General features: G+C 34.9%; 2 protein-coding genes across 6 annotated transcripts in view; both read left to right on the top strand.

The window, feature by feature from the left end:
• Positions 1 to 24,594, top strand: part of STXBP5L (syntaxin binding protein 5L) — a 361,807-nt gene that overhangs the window by 29,217 nt on the left and 307,996 nt on the right. For all 5 annotated transcript variants that reach the window (XM_033403324.2, XM_033403323.2, XM_004278542.4 and 2 more), the window contains exon 3: positions 20,524 to 20,621. In XM_033403324.2, coding sequence (XP_033259215.1) covers positions 20,524 to 20,621 — 98 coding nt within the window. The remainder of the gene's footprint in view (positions 1 to 20,523; positions 20,622 to 24,594) is intronic.
• Positions 2,166 to 24,594, top strand: part of SLC15A2 (solute carrier family 15 member 2) — a 779,020-nt gene continuing 756,591 nt past the window's right edge. Inside the window, exon 1 of the mRNA XM_049710148.1 lies at positions 2,166 to 2,223. The gene's annotated coding sequence lies outside the window, so the exon portion shown is untranslated. The remainder of the gene's footprint in view (positions 2,224 to 24,594) is intronic.

Raw genomic sequence — 24,594 nt, 5'->3', positions numbered from 1 at the left:
GTTTCACTATTGCCAAGTCATTTATCACTAGTAGTTCTCTTAATTTCTGCTTATTTATCTGAAAATAACCTCCAACCACTTAAATACTTGAATACTATCTTGGGTGTTTTCAGACAGACCTGCCTAGTAACAAAGGCAGTCCTGTCTGTAAAATAGGCAGGTCTATCTACAAAATCTTGTTACTGACAATCCAAAGGCTTTGTTTCCTTTTTTCTTTTCCTTTTCTGGCTTTACAAATAATCTTTTATTTTGCCCATGATTCTGTGAGTTAGCTGGGCAGGTTTTCTGCTGTGGACCCACCAGCTAACCACAGACACAGGCTCAGCTCTCTCCCATGTTTGGGATCAGCTGTTGGGTTGGCTGGTGGATTAATGATCTAGCATGGCCTCACTCATATGTCTGGAGTTTGTGCTGGCTGTCAACTATGATTGGTTTTCCTCCCTGTGGCTGCTCATTCTCCATTAAGCTAGTTTGGGCTGGATCACATGATGATCTTGAGGTTCTAAGAGCAGCAAAAGACCAGTTCCCAGTGCACAACACTTTTCAAATGTTGGGTCATATGTACTGTTGTCCTATTGGTCAAAGCAAATCACATGACTAAGATAGAGAGGAGGGGAGGATATAGGCTCTACTCATTGATTGGAGGGAAAGAATTTTTGGTCATTTTTCCATCTATCAAAGAACTCCAGGGTGAGAAATACAGTGGCACTTTTGAAACATTTTAGCCAAGACTTAGAGTTCAATCAAACATCAAGACTTTGTGTGGTGTGATTGAGAACCTAAAATTATTTTTCTGAGTAGTTATTTAATTTCCTGAATTCCAATTCCTGAATAATTAATTCCCTTCCTAGTAATTCTTGATGTTTTCTTTATCATATGTTAAATTCAACCAAAAATCATGGTCTGCTTCTGAGATATCAATTCTATTTCATTCATTGGTATCTAGTCCTACCCTAGTAGCATACGGATTTATTTAATCATTACACATTTAGAACATGTTTTATTAAGTGGTAGACCTAGTTTTTTCTTACTACACTTTTTAAAAGTGTATATATTTCTTGCTAAACTTAAGAATCTTAATCTACCTCCTCCAGTACACGTAAAATGCATTGAGATTTTGATTTTAAAAATATATTAAATCCATAAGTTAATTTGAGAAATAAGTAGTACCTTAATATTTTTCCTATCCATGCAGGTATGTGGATCTCTTTCTGCATTTGTTCAAATCTTTTATCTTGGTCTTTTTATCCCATATATTTCTTGTTATAATGAATCCTGATTCCGATATTATGCATTGTTAGTTTTTGCTACTATGAATAAGCATATTTATCCTGAATCCAGATCCTTTAATGAAATTGATGAGTAGATTTAAAAATTTTATTTCTTTCTTTCTTTTTGAAAAATAAAAATTGTATATAAGATATACAACATGATGTTTTGATATATGTGTGCATTGTGAAATGATTACTACAAACAAACTGATACATCACTTCCCATAGTTGCCATTTTGTGTGTGAGTGTGATGAGAATCCTTGAGATTTACTCCCTTAGCAAATTTCAGAGATACATATATTATCATTAATTATAGTCACCATGTTGTATATTAGGTCTCCAGACCTTATTCGTCTTATAATTGAAAGTTTGTACCATTAAATATCTCCCCTTTTTCCCCATCCCACCAGCCTCCTGTAACCACTGTTCTACTCTCTGTTTCTATGGGTTTGACTTCTTTTAGATTCCACATATATGTAAGATCATGTAATATTTGTCTTCTGTGTTTGGCTTATTTCACTTAGTATAATGTCCTCCAGGTTCATCCATGTTGTCACATATGGCAGAATTTCCTTCCTCTTAAAGGCCAAATAATATTCCATCGTGTGTGTGCACATGTGTGTGTGTGTACACAGTATTTTCTTTATCCATTCATCCATCAACAGACACTTAGGTTGTTTCTGTATCTCGTGAATAATGCTGCAGTGAATATGGGAGTGCATATAACTCTTTGAGATAATGTTTTTATTTTCTTTGGATATATACCCAGAAGTAGGATTGCTGAGTCATATCATAGTTCTATTTTTAATTTCTTGAGGAAGTTCCATACTGTTTCCTATAGTGGCTGCACCAATTTATAATTCCACCATTTGTATGTCTTCTTTGGAAAAAAATGTCTGTTCAGGTCCTTAGCCCATTTTTTTTTTTTTTTTTTTTTTTTTTTTGCGGTACGTGGGCCTCTCACTGTTGTGGCCTCTCCCGTTGCAGAGCACAGGCTCCGGACGCGCAGGCTCAGCAGCCATGGTTCACGGGGCCTAGCTGCTCCACGGCATGTGGGATCTTCCCGGACCGGGGCACGAACCCATGTCCCCTGCATCGGTGGGCGGACTCTCAACCACTGCACCACCAGGGAAGCCCCCTTAGCCCATTTTTTTTAGCTGGGTTATTAGTTTAGTTTTGTTTTTTTGCTCTTGAGTTATATGAATTCCTTATATATTCTGGATATTAACCCCTTATCAGATAGATGGTTTGCAAATATTTTCTCCCATTTTGTAGATTGCCGGTCAATGGCTTTCTTTGCAGTGCAGAGGCTTTTTAGTTTGATGTAGTCCCACTTGTTTATTTTTGGTTTTGTTGCTTGTGCTTTTGGTGTCAATTCCAAACAATTGTTGCCAAGACTAATGTCAAGGAGCTTTTCCTGTATCTTTTCTTTTAGGAGTTTTATGGTTTCAGGTCTTATGTTTAAGCCTTTAATCCATTTTGAGTTGATTTTTGTATATGGTATGAGATAAAGGTCTAGTTTCATACTTTTGCATGTGACTATACAGTTTTCCCAATACCGTTTATTGAAGAGACTATTCTTTCCCTATTGAACATTCTTGGCACCTATGTTGAAAATTGATTATATATGCATGGGTTTATTTTTGGACTCTCTATTCTGTTCCATTGGTCTATGTGTCTGTTTTTATGCCTGTACCATACTGTTTTGATTACTACAGACTTGTAATATAGTTTGAAATCAGGAATTGTGATACCTCCCACTTTGTTCTTCTCTCTCAAGATTGCTTTGCCTATTTGGAGTCTTTTGTGATTCCATATAAATTTTAGGATTTTTAAAATTTTTGTGAAAATGCAATTGGAATTTTGATGGGAAATTGACTTGAATCTGTAGATCATTTTGTGAAGAATGGACATTTTAACAATATTAATTATTCCAATCCATGAACACAGGATATCTTTCCATTTATTTGTATCTTCTTTGATTTCTTTCACCAGTGTTTTAAGAGAATTATGAGCCAATATCCATGATGAACATAGATGCAAAAATTCTCAACATAATAGAATCAAACAGAATTCAACAGTACGTTAAAAGGATTATATACCATGGTCAAGTCAGATGATAAATCCCTAGTAAGCAAGGATGCTCAACATACACAAAGCAATAAATGTGATACACCACATTAACAAATTGAAGGATGTAAATGATATGATCATTTCAATAGATGCAGAAAAAGCATTTGACAACATTTAATATACTCTCATGATAAAAACTCTCAACAAATTAGGTATAGAAGAGTGTACCTCAGTCTAATAAAAGCCATATATGACAAGCCCACAGCTAACATTGTACTCAGTGGTGAAAAGCTAAAATCTTTTCCTCTAAGATTAGAATGAGACAAGGGTACCCACTCTCACCTCTTCTCTTCAACATAATACTGGAAGTCCTAGCCAGACTAATTAGGAAAGAAAAAGAAAGAAAAGGCATTCAAGTTGGAAAGGAGGAAGTAAAATTGTCTCTGTTTGTAGGTGACATGATCTTATTATATATAGAAAACCCTGAAGACTCTCCTAAAAATCCTGTTCAAACTAATAAATTCAGTGAAGTTGCAGCATAAAAAAAAACAACATATAAAAACCAGTTGCATTTCTATATGCTAACAATGAACTATCTGAAAAAGACATTAAGAAAACAATCCTGTTTAGAATAGCAAGAAAAAGAATAAAATACTTAGGGATGAATTTGATCAAGGAAGTGAAAGATCTGTACACCAAAGGTGTTTGTTCTTAAGGTTTCTTTTTCTTCATCTTTCTACTGCTACTACCCAAGGATCAGGGATTATAAATCTTTAAGTATTACCTTTGGGATTAATGTTTTTCAACATGAAAACATCTTTCATAGCTTCTATTTCAGTAGATGAGGTTGGTATTCAGCTTCCAGTCTTCTCTTTCTTAACTTTTTCCCTACTATTATCTTGACATCCCTCCCACACTTTAGGAGTATAAACACTGCTATCATTATGATAGTCCCATTGTGAAAAGGTGTTTAGTCAATGTGTTGTTTTATAAAATGTGTCTCCCAGGTGTTGTCTTTACTAGGTATTTGTCTTTTGAGTTTTTGTTGCTGTGGTATTAAAAAATGTGTTGACCTTCTGAGAGTTATATTTTGGGCAGCAGACTAAATTAATGGAAATTATGGGGGTATATGGAGCCAAAAAATATTTACACTGCTTCTGAAATTCTGCTTTGGTGGGTAGAACTCTTAGAGTCAGCATAAATAGCTCACATTTTGCCCTCTCAAGCATCCACCTGTTTCTCAGTTTTTACCTAATGGACTGACTGTGCTGGCTATAGTTGAGGCCTATTACCAGCAGCAACTTGAGGTGGAGGCCTGACAGAGCGCAGGGTCACTGGCCTATATTTTTTCCCTTTGGTGATCTCTGCCAGCCTTTTTCTTTCCCCTTTGAGTGTGGACCTTGTTCTCCTATTCCTTCTTTTTTTTTTAAACCATTAAAAAAAAAATTTAAGTATAATTAATGTACAATGTTTTGTTAGTTTCAGGTGTACAGCAAAGTGATTCAATTATACATATACATATATATCTATTTTTTCACATTCTTTTCCATTAGAGATTATTACAAGATATTGAATAGAGTTCCCTGTGCTATACAGTAGGTCCTTGTTGTTTATTGCATATACAGTAGTGTGTATATATTAATCCCAAACTCCTAATTTGTCTCTCCCCCTCTGCCCCTGCTATCCCTTTTTGTTCTCCCATTCTTAATTATAAATTTCTGAATTCTTGTATCCATTTTTACTGTACCCTGAACCACCATACTTTTGCTATCACCATGCTCTTGTTTTTTTCTGCCCTATTTTTTTGTAAAATGAACTGTTTTTACACATTCCAAGAAAATTAATAAGCTAACACTTTAGATTTTTATAAGTACCTTGAGGTATAAAGCCATAAGAACTTAAAGGTTGGCATGGATCAGTTTCTTCTTAACATGAAATAGCTTATTCCAGAATGGCTCTGAGTAGTGGGAGGAAAAAAAAACATTTTTAGCATTTTGGGGACTTCCCTGGTGATGCAGTGGTTAAGAATCCACCTGCCAATGCAAGGGACACGGGTTTGAGCTCTGGTCCGGGAAGATCCCACATGCTGTGGAGCAACTAAGCCCGTGCGCCACAACTACTGAGCCTGCACTCTAGAGCTCGTGAGCCACAACTGCTGAGCCCGTGTGCCACAACTACTGAAACCCGGACGCCTAGAGCCTGTGCTCCACAACAAGAGAAGCATCACGCACCACAACAAAGAGTAGCCCCCGCTCGCTGCAACTAGAGAAAGCCCACGCGCAGCAACAAAGATGAAGACTAAATAAATGAATAAAAAGGGGGAAAAAAAACATTTTGCTGGTTTGTAATGCCCCTTTTTCCATACCCTATGACTCAAAGATCAGGGATGACCACAGCTCCTCCTTTTTGATACAATCTTAATATTTTCTTGATTGAAGCATGAAGCATCCTTCACTTGATTTTATTTACACAACTTAGTGAAGTTAGGAGCAGAAGTGTTTGGTTATTGTCTTTGTGGTTTCCCTCGATATTGATTCTACCCCAAGTTGAAACTCTGATATTTCTTATGATCCTTTTGAAAGGCATTTCTTGTTCTGATTTTAAATTCTTATCATGCAAATCAGAAGGTTACATTCTTTCATCCTGAGATAAGATTAGAGTACCAAAAAGCTACATGGCTCTCATTTCCAAAGCTATCAATCGAACTGTTTATCCATTAGCTTGGTGACTTTGGATAGGTTGATTAACTTTACTAAGCCTCAATTTCTTCCTCTGTAATGACACCACCTACCTCATGGGGCTACAGAAATAAATGCAAATTGTAAAGTGTTCTTCACTCTACCCTGTACATAGTAAACAAATGGTGGTGACAGCGACCCTGGGGGCAAGGACTGTATACATATAGTCTTCATTGTCTATTTCTAATGTAGCAAGAGGAAAATTTTCATTTTCACATTCTTTGCAATTGACAGTAAATAGGCTGAGGAAAGAAAGACATCAGCTCTGCATTACTTCTTTGGTAGAGAGCAAAATGCTGTTTCTGCAAGTAGATTGTAAATTTAGATCTTATTTTATTTGTAATGGAGGCTCAAAATGTCTACCCTTCCTATTATTGGAAATTTAAGAAGGTGCCATCTGAGGAAGAGAGGTGGCCCTCAAATACTTAAAGACTATTTATACTAATAGAAATAACAATAGTATCAGCTATCTCAGTGGACTGTTTGAAATCCAAGTATGTAGCTCACAAGGGAATCAAACTAAATAAACAGCAAATCATTTTTAATAGTCTAACACAGTAACTAAGTAGATAATTAGTCCTTTTGAATCAGGGAATATGCCACTAAATATAAGCCCATTGTTTGTTTCTTTTAAGGAATACATTCTTTGTGAGAAATATCTATTGGTCTATCATGTGTCTTTAAGTCTGCCATTGTTTCTAGTACAAGTATTTGTATTAGGAGTATAGTATGGAATTGGAAAACACCTTGAAATAATTTAGTTCATTCCCTTTATTTTATAGATGAAGAAACTGAGAGCTTAAGTAATATGTACAGGTTAGATAGTCAGTGACAGAGTTAGGACCTGGACTAGCTCTTCTAACTCCTAGTGCAATATTCTTCCACATCATCCTACCTGTAATTTTGCTTCACAAGATTTTTATTTTCTTTTCTTTTAAAAGTGATTTTTATTTTACCCCTAGTCCAGATTATTTTTCTATGACTACTGATTTCCATTTTTCTTATTTATCAATGGGAAAAGATCTTTAAGTTCCCAGAAATTTGTTTGATAGCTATATAGACATATAAAATAGTTTCAAAAAAGATGTATATATTTCCTTTAAGCATGATACAGAATTAAGTTGAAATGTTAAATAAGTTGGGAATAGACACTAGTGTAGCCAGAAAGAAAATAAGGGTATCAAATAAGTAGGGTTTAAGTGGAAATACTAGGATAGTAAGAAAGATGGAATAGAAGTGATGACAGGAAAGGTACTGTGAGTGAATATAGAGAATGCCAAATCTGGGTTCTTGAAAGAGGTCTGGAAGTCTATGATGAGGCTGTGTTCATTTGAGGCTGGTGATGTTAATTGTGGTGCTCAGTTGAATTTAAAGGGAAGGAAGAATGATGTAGTCAAGGTGTATGATAGATTGAAGCAAGGATATTGAAGACATAAGGCTGTTAATAGGGCTCAGAGTAGACAGAAAATATATAAGCCAGATGGTAAAATCACCTAGAAGATAAAAATGAGTCCTGTGGATGGAAGAAACAAAACATAAACGGTGGAAGTACTTTGGAGAGAACAATCTGGCCACATTGAAGACATTCTATCCTTCAGTTGTGTCCTTTATTAAATAGTAAAGATGATAGATTTGGATACCTTTGGGTATACCCATGGTTACTTGTTATTAGTGTGCTCGTATTCATATTACTTATGTCAATACATATTTGTATATATATCTCTATACGTTTCTGTAGTGAGAATTAGGCCTGTTCATGTTACTTGGTGTGTTTTTTTGAAGGTATATTTTAGCATACCTACGTGATATTATGAGAGACCGTGATAATATGAGAGATAATGAGATAGTATTAGAGAAGATAAATTCATTTAATTTGAACGTGATTCCCTCATGTTTTGAAAGGACACCTTTCTATTAAGTTTAAATACTATAAACATATATTTACATAGTATGCTCAATTTATAAAGCACATTTACATGCATTACCTCATTTATGAGTCAGATTTTTTTGGTAAGATTAACAGTGTGAACTATAGAGTCCAAGTTACTCACTATATGTGTTAAACTGTTGTAATAAAAATCAGTAGTTTTTTGAATGCCTGTAAGGCTGTTAAGCTTGAAACAACAGAATCTCTAACCTCAAGTAGTTTGTAATATAATATGGTAGGAAGAAACACAATTAGGTAGTAAAGAATAACCTACTTTTACATTAGATTTAATGATACATTAGTATCTATAACATATTCCCAATTAAATATATATAAAATATATTATCCAAGTGTGGGTTCTTTTTCTGTTCTAACACCTTAGCATTATGTAATTGCATGTGGTTATAATAATTCACGAAGGTGCTCAGAGGGAAAAGGGTGAGAATGATAACTATTGAACATTTAAAGTAAAATCTCAAGTGTGCTTTCATTACTATGGAAAGTTGAGACAATAGCTCCAGATACAGAGATATTCTAGATAAAGATTTTATTTCAATACTTATAAAATATTTGGTTGTAATTATTCATCTTTCTTAAAAATATAAGAGAATAGTTTTTGAAGGAACTACTGCTTACATGGACAAATCATATTGATGAACTTTAAAAAGCCTAACTATTTAATCATAGCACTAAGCTTAGTGAAGGGGACACATTAAAGGCATGGTCCCTGCTCACAAAGGAGTTAGAACTTATTTGGGGAGATCAAAGGGCAATAATCATTCTTCAGTAAGTGCTACACTGTGGTGTTGGTTTAGAATTTTAGTAAATATTTCATGTAGGAGTGAGAACTTGACTTGGAATTTGAGAGATAAGTAGGTAAATATTTTTGAAAAACACTAATAATTAGGACCTCATTTGTTTATTACTATGTATAAATAAAATTTCCAGTTTTTCCTATGTGTAAATATATTTTCCTACAAAAAACTAGGTTTTTGTAGATACTTTGGAAAGAGATGCTTTTAGCAGCTTAAATCACACAACAATAATGAAAAAGTTTCTGAAGTATATAAACAAATAATTGCTTCTTGAATACTAAATCCTGATGGGATTTTGTTGTCCTAGCTACAACAGAAACTACATCAACTCTGCATTTCTAATAGAATTTTAACAGTTGTGTTGTAACTTCTGTAGTATTAAATAAACATTGATACATATGAATATAATTCTATTATTAATCACTAAGTTCTAGTCTAGTGAAAAATATTTTGTCTCCCTAACCATTTTATATATTAGAAAATATATTATTCAATGCTACTGAATAAAACATTTATTTTTAGACTTTTAAAAAATTTGACAGACTTCAAATTAACAACCAAAAATAAAAATGGGTATTTCCCCCCCAATTTTATTGGTAATTGGTTACTTTTAGTGGAGGGAAAAGTTGCTGATTTTTGTCTGCTTATCATGTATCTAGACGACTTACCAGATTCTTTTTCTTCCAAAAAATTTTAGTAATTTGTTTTTTACTTTCCTATATTTATATATTATTTCAATTTCTTGTCTTACTAAATTAGCTTGAATCTCTAAAACAAAGCTGAACAATAATGGGAATAATGAACATGTATTTCTTCTTCCTGACTTTACTGGGAATACTATACCTTTCTGCCGTTTAGTATTTTATTTGTTGTTATTTTTGTTATTGTTAATATTTATCATATATAAGTAGTTTTCCTCTAATCCTATTTTACATAAGATGTTTACTTGGATTGACTGCTGAAGTTTATCAAATGTCTTTCCAGAACGTACTGATATAATCATGAGGTTTTATCTTTTTATTTGTTGATTTAATGAATGTCAGTATATATCCTCATATTGAGCTGTCTTTGTGTTAATTTAAATGAGATTAGGCAACCAAACTCTATCTAAACCCAACAGAGACATACTTTAAAATTTTATTTTTTCTTCCATCCTTATGAAAGAAAAAGTACTAACGATCTTCTTATGGCTTTTTCAAGAAAACTCACATGTATTTATATTTTTCTGAAAATGCTATGTCAATTTAAATATTATTGTCAGGGGAACACATTAATAAATAAAACAACCAATCAGAATTAGAGACTGCTTAAAAACTAAAGATTGCATTCACAAGAGGTAGCATCAATTTGTAGGGTATAGGCTCCTTTTTAGAAATGGCATTTGCAAAGACATTTATATGATGAAGAATATTATTTGCTTTTCTGTGTCTGTATCTTGTCAAGGTTTATTTTGTAAGCCGAAGTGCCCCCAGTTTCAAGGCTAAGGCCTGAAAAACTTAAAATTTAAATTAAGGAAAAGAAAAGGATGAAATATGTTAGTAACAAATGAAATATTTTTGGGATAAACAATAATTTGGTCTTGGTTTATCATTGTTAGTATACATTACTGGATTGGATTTACTAGTATCTTATTTAGTATTTTGTACCTATATTCATAAGTATTTACTTTATAATGCTTAAAACAATCTGAAATTATGTATACTGTACTATGTGATGTGTTTCCTGTGAAATCACTAGGACAGACATTTTCATCACTTGTGGCCTTTGCAGCAGCCCATCCCTCTTTCTGTTCCTGGACCCAGGCAACAGCTGATTTGCTTTTAAGTCATTAGGGATTGTTTGAATTTTATGTAAATAGTCTGTCCCTTTCTCTCTCTTTCCCTCTCTGTCTCTTTCTCCTTCCTCTCTCTGAATCTATATACCTGTTGTGTTTAACATATTGAAAGATAATGTGGGCAATTGGGGAAAAGTTTGGGGTTGAATTAGTGACAAAAGCACATAAAAACTTAGCAAATGCAACTTAAAAAAATGTAACCTCAGGAAATAAAACATTTGTGAGGCAAAATAAGAGAGCAGTATTAATAGAGTGTTAACACTAACTGCTATGATTTATTGAGAAGATAGGGATATGGCAAGTGTGCTTGTATGTGTAATGAGGAGGTGGGAGAAAAGAGAGAGAATTTTTTGAAGTCAGTGAATAGCAATATAAAAATGTTATTTTCAGGGCTTCCCTGGTGGCGCAGTGGTTGAGAGTCCGCCTGCTGATGCAGGGGACATGGGTTCGTGCCCTGGTCCGGGAAGATCCCACATGCTGCGCAGCGGCTGGGCCCCGTGAGCCATGGCCGCTGAGCCTGCGCGTCTGGAGCCTGTGCTCCGCAACGGGAGAGGCCACAACAGTGAGAGGCCCGCCTACCGAAATGTTATTTTCAGACTCATTAGGTAAATGCCAAAACAAATAGCAAAAAGATCCTCTAGAAAGCAGGAAATGGGCGAGGGAAGGGGACAGATTATTTCTAACTTTCGTGACATGTCCTATAGAATTATCTGACTTTTTAAATTATGTGGCGTGATTGAGTTTGATGAAAATAAAACTAAAATGAATATAAAATTTTAAAATATTAATGATAAAATCACATTTCTGTTATATCTACTTCCAAATATCTTATCAAATGGGGGTATATTTGGGCATTATTCTAATTTAATTTTTTTTTTTAATTTTTTGGCCACGCTACACAGCATGTGGGATCTCAGTTCCCCAACCAAGGATAGAACCCGCGCCCCCTGCATTGGAAGGGTGGAGTCTTAACTACTGTACCGCCAGGGAAGTCCCTCTCCTTTAATTTTAATATCAACCGCCTTTTAGATCTTTGAGCATGGTGGTTTTCTCAATCTTTCAAGAGATTTAAAAGTCTTAATGAGAAACTGGTACCAATACATCAATTGCCAAGGGCATTTGCATGAGTAGGTATTTTGCCATACTTGTGCATATAGCACAATCTTACCTTTGTATCGCAAAGTGACAGGGTTTCATAGGAACTTGTTATTTTTGTTACCATTATGCCACTCCATGGTGTCATATGCCTATCATAGTTCTCTTAGTCTTATTCTTCATCTAAGGGAGCAGGAAATCATTCAGCAATATTTTCAGGGATCTAAGATGACATCACATCTAGAGAAGAGCTATGGACATACACACATATCCCTAAAAACCCTCAAAGTTCAAGTAATTTGGCTGTTATTGGAAACAAATATCATTGAAATTGAGGGACTTTTCCCATCAATGGGAGTTGCTCCAGTTACAGTAATAATTGGTTTTTGCTTACCAAAATATGTGTGTCCATGTGAACGTTCTTTTTTGTAGTAGAACAGCCCAGATATTTTATCTCAGATTATATGACTTTATGACTTACTGAACAAATTTTGAGACTGTGGTTAATTTCCAGTTTCTGGATCCAAGATCAGGAATGATTTACCCCACTCTACCCTTTGCCAAGATTGTAACATTTGTAGACCTAACCAGGCAAGTGAACTTATATCAGAAAAAGTACATATTATGTAATCATAAATATTGAGAGGCAAATTGTCTATCTAGAGGAAGTTTAAATAGAATTAATTTATTTCATAATTGTAATATTCTATCTTCTGTAATCTATAGGTAGTTTTATTTTCTATATATGGTAGTTTTCAATTGTTGCATTCATGTTATTAGATGAAAACTGGTATATGATATTAGGAATTCTGTGCTCAGATTATAGAAATGATAGCTTTGGCATATCAGTAGTATAGAGATGATAAGTATAAGCATGAATCACCAATACAGTAGCAAGTTGGAATCCTAGTAGTATACAATCAAAAGCCATATTTGTATCTTTTTAAAAATTAATTTATTTAGTTTTGGCTGCCTTGGGTCTTTGTTGCTGTGTGTGGGCTTTTTCTAGTTGTGGTGAGCGGGGGCTACTCTTCATTGTGGTGCACAGGCTTCTTATTGAGGTGGCTTCTCTTGTTGCAGAGCACCGGCTCTAGGTGTGAGGGCTTCAGTAGTTGTGGCACGTGGGCTCAGTAGTTGTGGCTCGCAAGCTCTAGAGCACAGGTTCAGTAGTTGTGGCACATGGGCTTAGTTGCTCCCCGGCATGTGGGATCTTCCCGGACCATGGCTCGAACCCGTGTCCCCTGCATTGGCATGTGGATTCTTAACTACTGGGCCACCAGGGAAGTCCCATATTTGCTTCTTTCACTTTTCACACTAATGAGCAATACTAGGGAACATTCCCCATAAACTAACTTGTTGGTTTAAAAAATATTTACTTCTTTTTAGGAATGAATGGTTGGTATGGGTGTTAGGATGACAGTTAAGATGTTTTAACAGGCCATAATAACTGCAGCTTAAACAATGTAGAAGTTTATTTCTCTTTCATGAAATCTGTCTAATTTTAAGCAACCAAGGACTGATTCAATGGCTTTATGGTATCTAGAACCCAACAAGGTCTTTCTATCTTGGTGCTCTACTGTCCTTGACATATGGCTTTCATCTCATGTTCTAAGTTGGCTGATCCAATTCCTGCCATTGAATCCATTTTCCAGTTAGTAGAAAGGTGAGAAAAATAAGTTGTATTTGCCCTTATGTTTATGGGTTTATATCATTTCTGCTCTCACTCCTTTGTTTAGAATCTAATCTCGGCTGTGGAGGCTGGGAAATGTAGTGTGAACTGGATTGCCATGTGCTGAACTCAAAAGTACTATAGAAAAAGGGGAGAAGAAGATAGTGGGAAGCAACAGACAGTCTCTGTCATAGGTGGTTTTGAGGCTGTTTTGAAATATTATGATAATATTAAGCCCAGTCAGCCACGCCTAATATGAGTTCTTCTTTGTCTCATACTGCCCTTGTTCCATACTGGCCCTTCGGTGTTCTCATTTGTATACTGAGGAAATTAAAATGAAAACTAAACTAAAGCTAAATGTTCAGAATTCCTTCCTAGCTGTGTTGTGGTTAGATTCTGCCAATGGAAGGTGCCAGATTAAAAGACACGAAGAAAGTAAGTCATTTTATTTCTGCTAGTGCCTTTTGCAGTGTCAGCAATGAGTACAAGTTTGTGTCTTTCATTTCAGAGATAGTAACAGCTTCCTAACTCAGGGTGACATGACCAGCATTTCCACCTATTTGTAACCATCTTTTTTTGCTCCAGATATCTAGAGAGATTTGTGTAACTTTTGGTACAGTTGGCCACCTTACCTCATCCCCTGTAATGTTTTGAAGGGAGAATGCTATGGACTGAATTGTGTTCTCCCAAAATTCATATGTTGAAACCCTAACCCCCAGGGTGATAGTATTTGGATATGGGGCCTTTGGGAGTTAATTAGAATTAGATGAGGTCATAAGGATAAGGCCTCATGATGAGATTTGTGGCTTTGTAAGAGGAAGAGACAGAGATGCTTATCTCCCCATCATATGAGGACACAGTGAGAAGGTGGCCATCTGCAACCCAGGAAGAGGGCTCTTACCAGCAACTGAATTGGCTAGTAACTTGATCTTGACTTCCTAGCCTTGGGAACTGTGAGAAATAAACATCTTGTTTAAGCTAACCAGTATTTTGTTATAGCAGCCTGAGCAGACAAATAGAGAGCAAAACAAAGCAAGAGAAACAAAATAATATTAGGAAAAATTAGATATTTAAGAACCTCATTTTATTTGTTGCTTATCAGCTTTGCTTATTTCACCAGCTGAACATAAACTATAGTATTTCAACAACCCTTTCTGACTCTGTCTAAAATTGAGAATTTTTCACCTTGACAAGTTGTCTTCAGTTGTCCTACATTTTTCTCTGCTTCAATTTTTTTTTTTACCACATCTATGCCATTCCAATTGATAGCCTTGATTCTTTTGAAATCAGCCAGGTATCCCAACTGATCCTAACTTCTTATTGTATACATTGTCTGATGATGCAATATCAGAATATTTGATATTCTTGAGGAGAACAGTATTTTTCTTTCAAATTACAATAAAATTCACCCAGTTAAAGCATACATTTCACTAGTTTTTAGTATATTCACAGTTATGTAACAACTACCATAATCAGTTTTAGAACATTTCATCACGCCCAAAACAACTCTGTACTCATTAGCAGTAAATGCCCATTATCCAGAGCCCCTCTCCCCCATTCCTAGGCAACCAGTAATATATGGGTTGGCCAAAAAGTGCCTTCAGTTTTTAAGTAAAAATAAAAGATACATTTTCATTTTCAACAAGAACTTTATGGAACAACCTATTCACCCTTTTGTTCCCCTACCTTCTGCCATTTTTCAGGCAACTTCATAATTCCATCTTCCCAAAACTTTTTATCTTTTTGAGCAAAGAACTTTTCCAGGTGCCTTTTACAGTCTTCCAGGGAATTGAAATTTCTTCTATTAAGAGAATTTTGTAAAGACCTAAATAAATGGAAATCTGAAGGTGCAATGTCTGGTGAATATGGTGGATGAATCAGAACTTCCCAGCCAAGCTGTAACAGTTTTTGCCTAGTTGTCAAAGAAACATGCAGCCTTGCATTATCCTGATGAAAGATTGTGCATTTTCTGTTGACTAATTCTAGATGCTTTTCATCAAGTGCTTCTTTCAGTTGGTCTGACTGGGAGCAGTACTTGTTGGAACTGTTTCGTTTTCCAGAAGGAGCTCATAATAGAGGACTCCCTTCCAATCCCACCATATAAACAACATCAACTTCTTTGGATGAAGACTGGCCTTTGGTGTGGTTGGTGGTGGTTCATTTCATTTGCCCCAGGATCTCTTCCATTCCACATTATTGTACAGTACCCACTTTTCATCACCCGTCATAATTTGTTTGTTTGTTTGTTTGTTTTTGCGGTATGTGGGCCTCTCACTGTTGTGGCCTCTCCCGTTGCGGAGCACAGACTCCAGACACGCAGGCTCAGCGGCCATGGCTCACGGGCCCAGCCGCTCCGCGGCATGCGGGATCTTCCCGGACCCGGGCACGAACCCATGTCCCCTGCATCGGCAGGCGGACTCTCAACTACTGCACCACCAGGGAAGCCCCATAATTTGTTTTAAAAACGGAAGTTTTCATTATGTTTAAGTAGAGAATCGCATGGGAAATATGGTCAAGAAGTTTTTTTTCACTTAACTTATGTGGAACCCAAACATCAAAGCAATTAACATAACCAAGCTGGTGCAAATGATTTTCAACACTTGATTTGGATATTTTGAGTTTGTCGGCTATCTCCAGAGGGGTATAACGTTGATTGTTCTCAATTAATGTCTTGATTTGATTGCTGTCACCTTCAACTGGTCTAATGACCGTGGAGCATCGTCCAGCGAGAAATCTCCAGCATAAAACTTCGCAAACCACTTTTGACACATTTGATCAGTCACAGCACCTTCTCCGTACACTGCACAAATCTTTTTTGCGTTTCAGTTGCGTTTTTACCTTTCTTGAAATAATGCAGCGTAATATGCTGAAAATGTTGCTTTCTTTCTTCCATCTTCAATTTTAAAATGGCTACACAAAAATTCACCAATTTTGGGCTTCCCTGGTGGCGCAGTGGTTGAGAGTCTGCCTGCCGGTGCAGGGGACACGGGTTCGTGCCCTGGTCTGGGAAGATTCCACATGCCGCGGAGCGGCTGGGCCCGTGAGCCATGGCCGCTGAGCCTGTGTGTCCAGAGCCTGTGCTCTGCAACGGGAGAGGCCACAACAGTGAGAGGCCCGCATACAGCAAAAAAAAAAAAAAAAAAAAAATTCACCAATTTTGTTGGCTTTTTTTAAATGCACACTGATATGACAGCTGTCACATACAATCTAACAAAATTGTTTTGAATGGAGTTAAAGATGACTAAGAGCTATTAGAGCCATCTTACAGAAAAAACTGAATGAACCTTTTGGCCAACCCAATAATTTCTGTCTCTATAGATTTTTCTATTCTGTACATTCCACGTAAATGGAATTATACAATATATGACTGGCTTCTTTCATCTTCAAGGTACATCCCTGTTGTAGCATGTATCATACTTCAGTTGCTTTTATTGATGAATAATATTGCATTGTACAGACATACAAATTTCATCTACTCATTCATCAGTTGATGAATGTTTGAGTTGTTTCTACTTTTTGAATATTTTGAGTCATGTTGCTATGAATATTTGTATAAAAGTTTTATATGGATTTCTTTTTTATTTTCCTTGGTTATATACCCAGGAGTGGAATCCCTGGGTTATAGTGTAACTCTATTTCACATTTTGAGGAAATGCCAAACTATTTTCCAAAGAAACTACATGATTTTACATTTCTACCAGTAATGTATTAAGGCTCCAATTTCTCTACATCTTAGTCAGCCTGTATTAATATCTTTTTTTGTATCCATCCTAGTGAGTATGCCGTTATAGCTCATTGTGGATACGATTTGCAGTTTACTAATGGCTAATGATGTTGAGCATCTTACCATGTGCTTATTGGTCATTTATACATATATTTTTGGATAAGTGTCTATTAAGATCCTTTGCCCATTTTTTCAATTGAGTTATTTGTCTTTTTATTATTGAGTTGTAAGAGTTCTTTATTTATTCTGGATATAAATTCCTTATCAGATATATGCTTTGCAAATATTTTCTCCGATTCTTTGGGTTGTCTTTTTACTTTCTTGATAGTATCCTCTACAGCACAAAAGTTTTTAAGTCTCACGAGGTTCAATTTATCTATTTTTAATTTTATTGCTTGTGCCTTTTGGGTCATATGTAAGAAACCATTGCCTAATCCTAAGTCACTAAGATTTAAGCATATGTTTTCTTCTAAAATTTTTATAGTTTTGGTCCTTACATTTAGGTCTATGATCCATTTTGAGTTAGTTTGTATATATTAGTCCAACTTGATTCTTTTGCATGTTGATATCCAGTTGTTGCAGTATCATTTGTTAAAAGACTGTTCATTTCTCATTGAATTGTCTTAGCACCCTTGGCAGTAATCAACTGACTGAAAATGTGAACATTTATTTCTGGAATCTCAATGCTGTTCCATTGATCTAAATGTTTATCCTATGCCAGTGCCTCATTGTCTTGATTACTGTAGATTTGTCTAAATTTAAAAAATGTGAATGCTCCAACTTTGTTCTTCTTTTTCAAGATCATTTTGGTGTTCTGGGCCTCTTGAATACCCATATGAATCTTAGGGTCGACTTGTCAATTTCTGCAAAAAAAAGCCAGCTGGGGTTTTGTTAGGGATTGCATTGATTCTGAAGATCAATCTGTGGAGTATTGTCACCTTAACAATAGTATTTTAATCCATGGGTATGAGAAGCCTTTCTTTTTATTTAGGTTGTCTTAAATTTTTTTCAAAAGTGTTTTGTAGTTTTTAGCATGTAAGTTTTGTACTTCTTTTGTTCATTTTATTACTGAATATTTTATTCCTTTGGCTGCTATTGTAAATGAAATTATTCTCTTAATTTCATTTTTGGATAGTGCATTGCTAGTATATAGAACTATAATTGATTTGTATATTAATTTTGTAATCTTGCTTAACTTCTTTATTAGTTCTAATAATTTTTCAGTGTATTTCTTAGGCTTATATACACAAGATCATGTCATCTGCAGATAGTTTTAGTTCTTTTTTCAAAAAAATCTGATGTCTTTCTTTTTTTCTTGCCTAATTGCCCTGGATAGGATGTAGAAGTGGCAAGAGCGGACATACTTGTTTCATTCCTGATCTTAGAGGGAAAGCACTTATTCTTTCACTAATTAGTATGATGTTAGCTGTAGGTTTTTTGTACATGCCATTTATCAGATTGAGGAAGTTCTCTACAGTTCTGTTTATTCAGTGCTTTTTAACATGAGTGGGTGTTGGATTTTCTGAAATAATTTTTCTGCATCTATTGAGGTGACCATGTGATTTTTGTCCTATGTTCTATTGAGATAGGATATTACATTAATTTTTTGATGTTAAACCAACCTTGCATTCCTGGCATAAATTCTACCAAGTCACATTGTATTTCCTTTTTATATGTTGCTGGAATTGGTTTGCTAATATTTTATTGGGGATTTTTATACCTATATTAATTAAGAATTAGTGGTATTTAGTTTTCTTTTCTTGTGATGACTTTGTTTCTGGGATCAGGGTAATACTGGCCATAGAGTGAGTTGGGAAGTGTTCCCACCTGTTCTGTTTTTTTTTGAGAGAAACTATATTCGATTATTGTTATCCACATTGATCTGCATGAAGATTATGAATATCTTCCTGTTGACAATTCTGTTTATAAGTCAAAATAAGAAGGACAGTTCAGAATCAAAGGGAAACACCTCAGTTAAGGATCATGAATAGAAAATGGGTCTTCTTAGTAATAATTTTTTAACCAACTTAGTTGAGAATTCTTTGGAGGTTATAGAACAGTAGTTGGTTGGTTAAAGACATTGTGGTATATTCATACTATAATAAGCTCTGCAACTTTTAAATAGGTTGAAGCATTATACATCTAAACATATTTTTTTGTGGAAATATTTCTATGATATACTGCTAAGGGAGAAAACCAGATTACAGATCTGGTTATATATTAGTTAATATGCATATGCATATATGTTCATATATGCTTTAAAAGAAAATGAGGAGTTTATGCAATGAACTCCTTACCGTGTTTTCTCTGGGGAATGAGTTTTAGATAAACTACATGCTATAGTTAATCTTTTCATCTTCAAATGTTTACAAAAACCATATTTTATTATAAAGATATTTCCATTAAAAATAGTTTTTGGAGCGCTAAATATGTGGCTGAACAAGGTATAGAATCCCTTTTATCCTGACCTATGTGGGTCCTCTATTTTTTTGGAAAAGTTATCGCACATTTCATATTGAAATTAGCTCCTGTCTAATATTGCATATTCCTTTTTTACATGTTAGTCTTATCTCTTTTGTGATATTATGAACTCTTTATATTTTCTTTCCTTTCTTTCCCGCTGTGTTATTATGAAAGCTTTCAAACATACAGAGGAGTTGAAAGAATTATACTGGAACACTCATATATGTATTTATATGTTGTCACAATTTTATTGTACTGTTTGATGAGTTTTGACTAAAGTATACATGTTTGTAATTCAAACCTTGTCAAAATAAAGTTCCTTCATACCCCTTCCAGTCAGTTCTCCTCAAATCAACCACTGTTCTGATTTTTTTCACCATAGGTTAGTTTTACTTGTTTAGAATTTAATATAAATGTAATCATACTATATGTACTCTTTGTGTATTGCTTCTTTTACTTAGCATAATATATTTGAGAATCATCCATGTTTTGGCTTCTGTCATTAGTTTATCTTTTAATTGTTGAGTAGTATTCTATTGTATGCATATACCACAGTTTTGTTTTTGAATTCTCTTGTTGATTGTCACCTGGGCTGTTTCTAGGTTGTTATGTATAAAGCTGTTAGGGACATATACAAATTATTATGTGGGTATATGCTCTTCATTTCCTTGGGTACATACACAGGAGTGGAATTTCTAGGTCATAGGACAGGTATATGTTTAGTTTTTAAAGAACTACAGCACATTTTTCTAAAGTGGTTGTGTCATTTTACACTTCTACCAACAATACTTGGTAGTAGTTTTTAAAAAATAAATAATTATTTTAGTCATTCTGGTGGTTGGATAGTGGTATCTTGTTGTGATTTTAATTTTTATTTCCCTGATGACTATTTTCACTGTTTTCTCTCTTTCAGACAGTTCGGCATGGTTTTCCTTATCAGCCCACAGCATTAGCCTTTGATCCAGTTCAGAAAATCTTGGCTATTGGGACGAGAACTGGTGCTATACGAATGTATCCTTATTTTTTGGTTCATTATTTGCTATATTAATATGAATTACATTTCCTTAAATATTTAGGTAAGTGAAATATTTATGAGCAAATAAAGTTTACTGTTTCTTTAGCAATGAGTAACCCACATCATCAAATTTATTGGCATATATTTAATGTCTGTGAGATAAGTATTGATGCTCCTTTTAAAATCCCTGATATTGGTGATTTGTGTCTTCTACTTTTTCCTGATTAGTCTGGCTAGAAGCTTATCAGCTGCACTGATTTTCATAAGAACCAACTTTTGGTTTCATTGCTTTTCTGTATTGTTTTCCTATATTTTATTTCATTGATTCCTGGTTTGATTTTTTTTATTTCCCCTCTTTTGATTAATTTTGGGTTTCATTTTATCTTTTTCTAGTGTTTTAAGGTGGAAACTGAAGTCACAGATTTGAGAACTTTCTTCTTTTCTAATATATGCCTGTAGGGCTGTGAATTTCCTCCCAAATTTTGTTTTAGTGTCATCCCGTTTCTGTAAATGTTTTCCTCTAAAAGTTTTATAGTGTCTGGCCTTACATTTAGGTCTTTAATCCATTTTGAGTTTATTTTGGTGTATGGTGTTAGGAAGTGTCCTAATTTCATTCTTTTACATGTAGCTGTCCAGTTTTCCCAGCACCACTTATTGAAGAGGCTGTATTTTCTACATTGTATATTCTTGCCTCCTTTATCAAAGATAAGGTGACCCTACGTGCATGTGTTTATCTCTGGGCTTTCTCTCCTGTTCCATTGATCAATATTTCTGTTTTTGTGCCAGTACCATACTGTCTTGATTACTGTAGCTTTGTAGTTTAGTCTGAAGTCAGGGAGCCTGATTCCTCCAGCTCCGTTTTTCTTTCTCAAGACTGCTTTGGCTATGCGGGGTCTTTTGTGTTTCTATACAAATAGTGAAATTTTTTGTTCTAGTTCTGTGAAAAATGCCATTGGTAGTTTGATAGGGATTGCATTGAATCTGTAGATTGCTTTGGGTAGTAGAGTCATTTTCACAATATTGATTCTTCCAATTCAAGAACACGGTATATCTCTGCATCTGTTGGTATCATCTTTAATTTCTTTCATCAGTGTCTTATAGTTTTCTGCATACAGGTCTTTTGTATCCTTAGGTAGGTTAATCCCTAGGTATTTTATTCTTTTTGTTGCAGTGGTAAATGGGAGTGTTTCTTTAATTTCTCTTTCATATTTTTCATCATTAGTGTATAGGAATGCAAGAGATTTCTGTGCATTAATTTTGTATCCTGCTACTTTACTAAATTCATTGATTAGCTCTAGTAGTTTTCTGGTAGCATCTTTAGGATTCTCTACGTAAAGTACATCATCTGCAAACAGTGACAATTTTACTTCTTCTTTTTCGATTTGTATTCCTTTTATTTCTTTTTCTTCTCTGATTGCTGTGACTAAAACTTCCAAAACTATGTTGAATAATAGTGGTGACAGTGGACATCCTTGTCTTGTTCCTGATTTTAGAGGAAATGGTTTCAGTTTTTCACCATTGAGAATGATGTTGGCTGTGGGTTTGTCATATATGGCATTTATTATGTTGAGGTAAGTTCCCTCTATGCCTACTTTCTGGAGAGTTTTTATCATAAATGGGTGTTGAATTTTGTCGAAAGCTTTTTCTGCACCTATTGAGATAATCATATGGCTTTTATCCTTCAGTTTGTTATTGTGGTGTATCACATTGATTGAATTGCGTATATTGAAGAATCATTGCATTCCTGGGATAAACCCCACTTGATCATGGTGTATGATCCTTTTAATGTGTTGTTGGATTCTGTTTGCTAGTATTTTGTTGAGGATTTTTGCATCTATGTTCATTAGGGATATTGGTCTGTAGTTTTCTTTTTTTGTGACATCTTTGTCTCGTTTTGGTATCAGGGTGGTGGCCTCGTAGAATGAGTTTGGGAGTGTTCCTCCCTCTACTATTTTTTGGAAGAGTTTGAGAAGGATAGGTGTTAGCTCTTCTCTAAATGTTTGATAGAATTTGCCTGTGAAGCCATCTGGTCCTGGGCTTTTGTTTGAAGATTTTTAATCGCAGTTTCAATTTCAGTGCTTGTGATTGGTCTGTTTATATTTTCTGTTTCTTCCTGGTTCAATTTCGGAAGGTTGTGCTTTTCTACAAATTTGTCTATTTCTTCCAGGTTGTCCATTTTACTGGCATATAGTTGCTTGTAGTAATCTCTCATGATTCTATGTATTTCTTTTTTTTTAAAAAAACATCATTATTGGCGTATAATTGCTCTACAATGGTGTGTTAATTTCTGCTTTATAGCAAAGTGAATCGGCCATACATATACATATATCCCCATATATCCTCCCTCTTGTGTCTCCCCCCACCCTCCCTATCCCACCCCTCTAGGTGGTCACAAACCTTTATGTATTTCTGCACTGTCAGTTTTCACTTCTTTTTCATTTCTAATTCTGTTGATTTGAGTCTTCTCCCTTTTTTCTTGATGAGTCTGGCTAATGGTTTATCAATTTTGTTTATCTTCTCAAAGAACCAGCTTTTTGTTTTCTTGATCTTTGCTATTGTTTCCTTCATTTATTTTTTATTTTTTATTTTTTGCTGTCATTTATGATTTCTTTCCTTCTGCCAACTTTGCTTTTTTTTTTGTTCTTCTCTAATTGCTTTAGGAATAAGGTTAGGTTGTTTGAGATTGTTCTTGTTTCTTGAGGTAGGATCGTATTGCTATAAACTTCCGTCTTAGAACTGCTTTTGCTGCATCACATAGATTTTGAGTCATTGTGTTTTCATTGTCATTTGTTTCTAGATATTTTTGATTTCCTCTCTGATTTCTTCAGTGATCACTTGGTTATTTAGTAGCGTATTGTTTAGCCTCCATGTGTTTGTATTTTTTACATTTTTTTCCCTGTAATTGATATCTAGTCTCATAGCGTTGTGGTCAGGAAAGATAATTGATATGATATCAATTTTCTTAAATTTACAAAGGCTTAACTTGTGACCCAAGATATGGTCTATCCTGGAGAATGTTCCATAAGCACTTGAGAAGAAAGTGTGTTCTGTTGTTTTTGGATGGAATGTCCTATAAATATCAATTAAGTCCATCTTGTTTAATGTGTCATTTAAAGCTTGTGTGTCCTTATTTATTTTTATTTTGGATGATCTGTCCATTGGTGAAAGTGGGATGTTAAAATCCCCTACTATTATTGTGTTTCTGTCGATTTCCCCTTTTCTGGCTGTTAGCATTTGCCTTATGTACTGAGGTGCTCCTGTGCTGGGTGCATAAATATTTGCATTTGTTATATCTTCTTTGATTGATCCCTTGATCATTATGTAGTGTCTTTCTTTGTTTCTTGTAATAGTCTTTATTTTAAAGTCTTTTTTGTCTGATATGAGAATTGCTACTCCAGCTTTCTTTTGATTTCCATTTGCATGGAATATCTTTTTCCATCCCCTCACTTTCAGTCTGTATGTGTCCCTAGGTCTGAAGTGGGTCTCTTGTAGACAACATATATATGGGTCTTGTTTTTGTATCCATTTAGCCTGTCTATGTCTTTTGGTTGGAGCATTTAATTCATTTACATTTTAGGTAATTATTTATATGTATGTTCCTATTACCAGTTTCTTAATTGTTTTGGCTTTGTTTCTGTAGTCTTTTCCTTCTCTTGTGTTTCCTGCCTAGAGAAGTTCCTTTAGCATTTGTTGTAAAGCTGGTTTGGTGGTGCTGAATTCCCTTAACTTTTGCTTATTTGTAAAGGTTTTAATTTCTCCATCGAATCTGAATGGCATCCTTGCTGGCTAATCTTTTTTGTAGATTTTTCCCTTTCATCACTTAAAATATGTCCTGCCACTTCCTCTGGCTTGCAGAGTTTCTGCTGAAAGATCAGCTGTTAACCTTATGGGGATTCCCTTGTATGTTATTTGTTGTTTTTCCCTTGCTGTTTTTAATATTCTTTCTTTGTATTTAATTTTGATAGTTTG

Source organism: Orcinus orca, chromosome 5 (assembly GCF_937001465.1).
Source record: "Orcinus orca chromosome 5, mOrcOrc1.1, whole genome shotgun sequence".
Lineage (NCBI taxonomy): Eukaryota > Metazoa > Chordata > Mammalia > Artiodactyla > Delphinidae > Orcinus > Orcinus orca.
The sequence above is the reverse complement of the archived record's forward strand: the minus strand, read 5'-3'. Positions and strand labels throughout refer to the sequence as shown.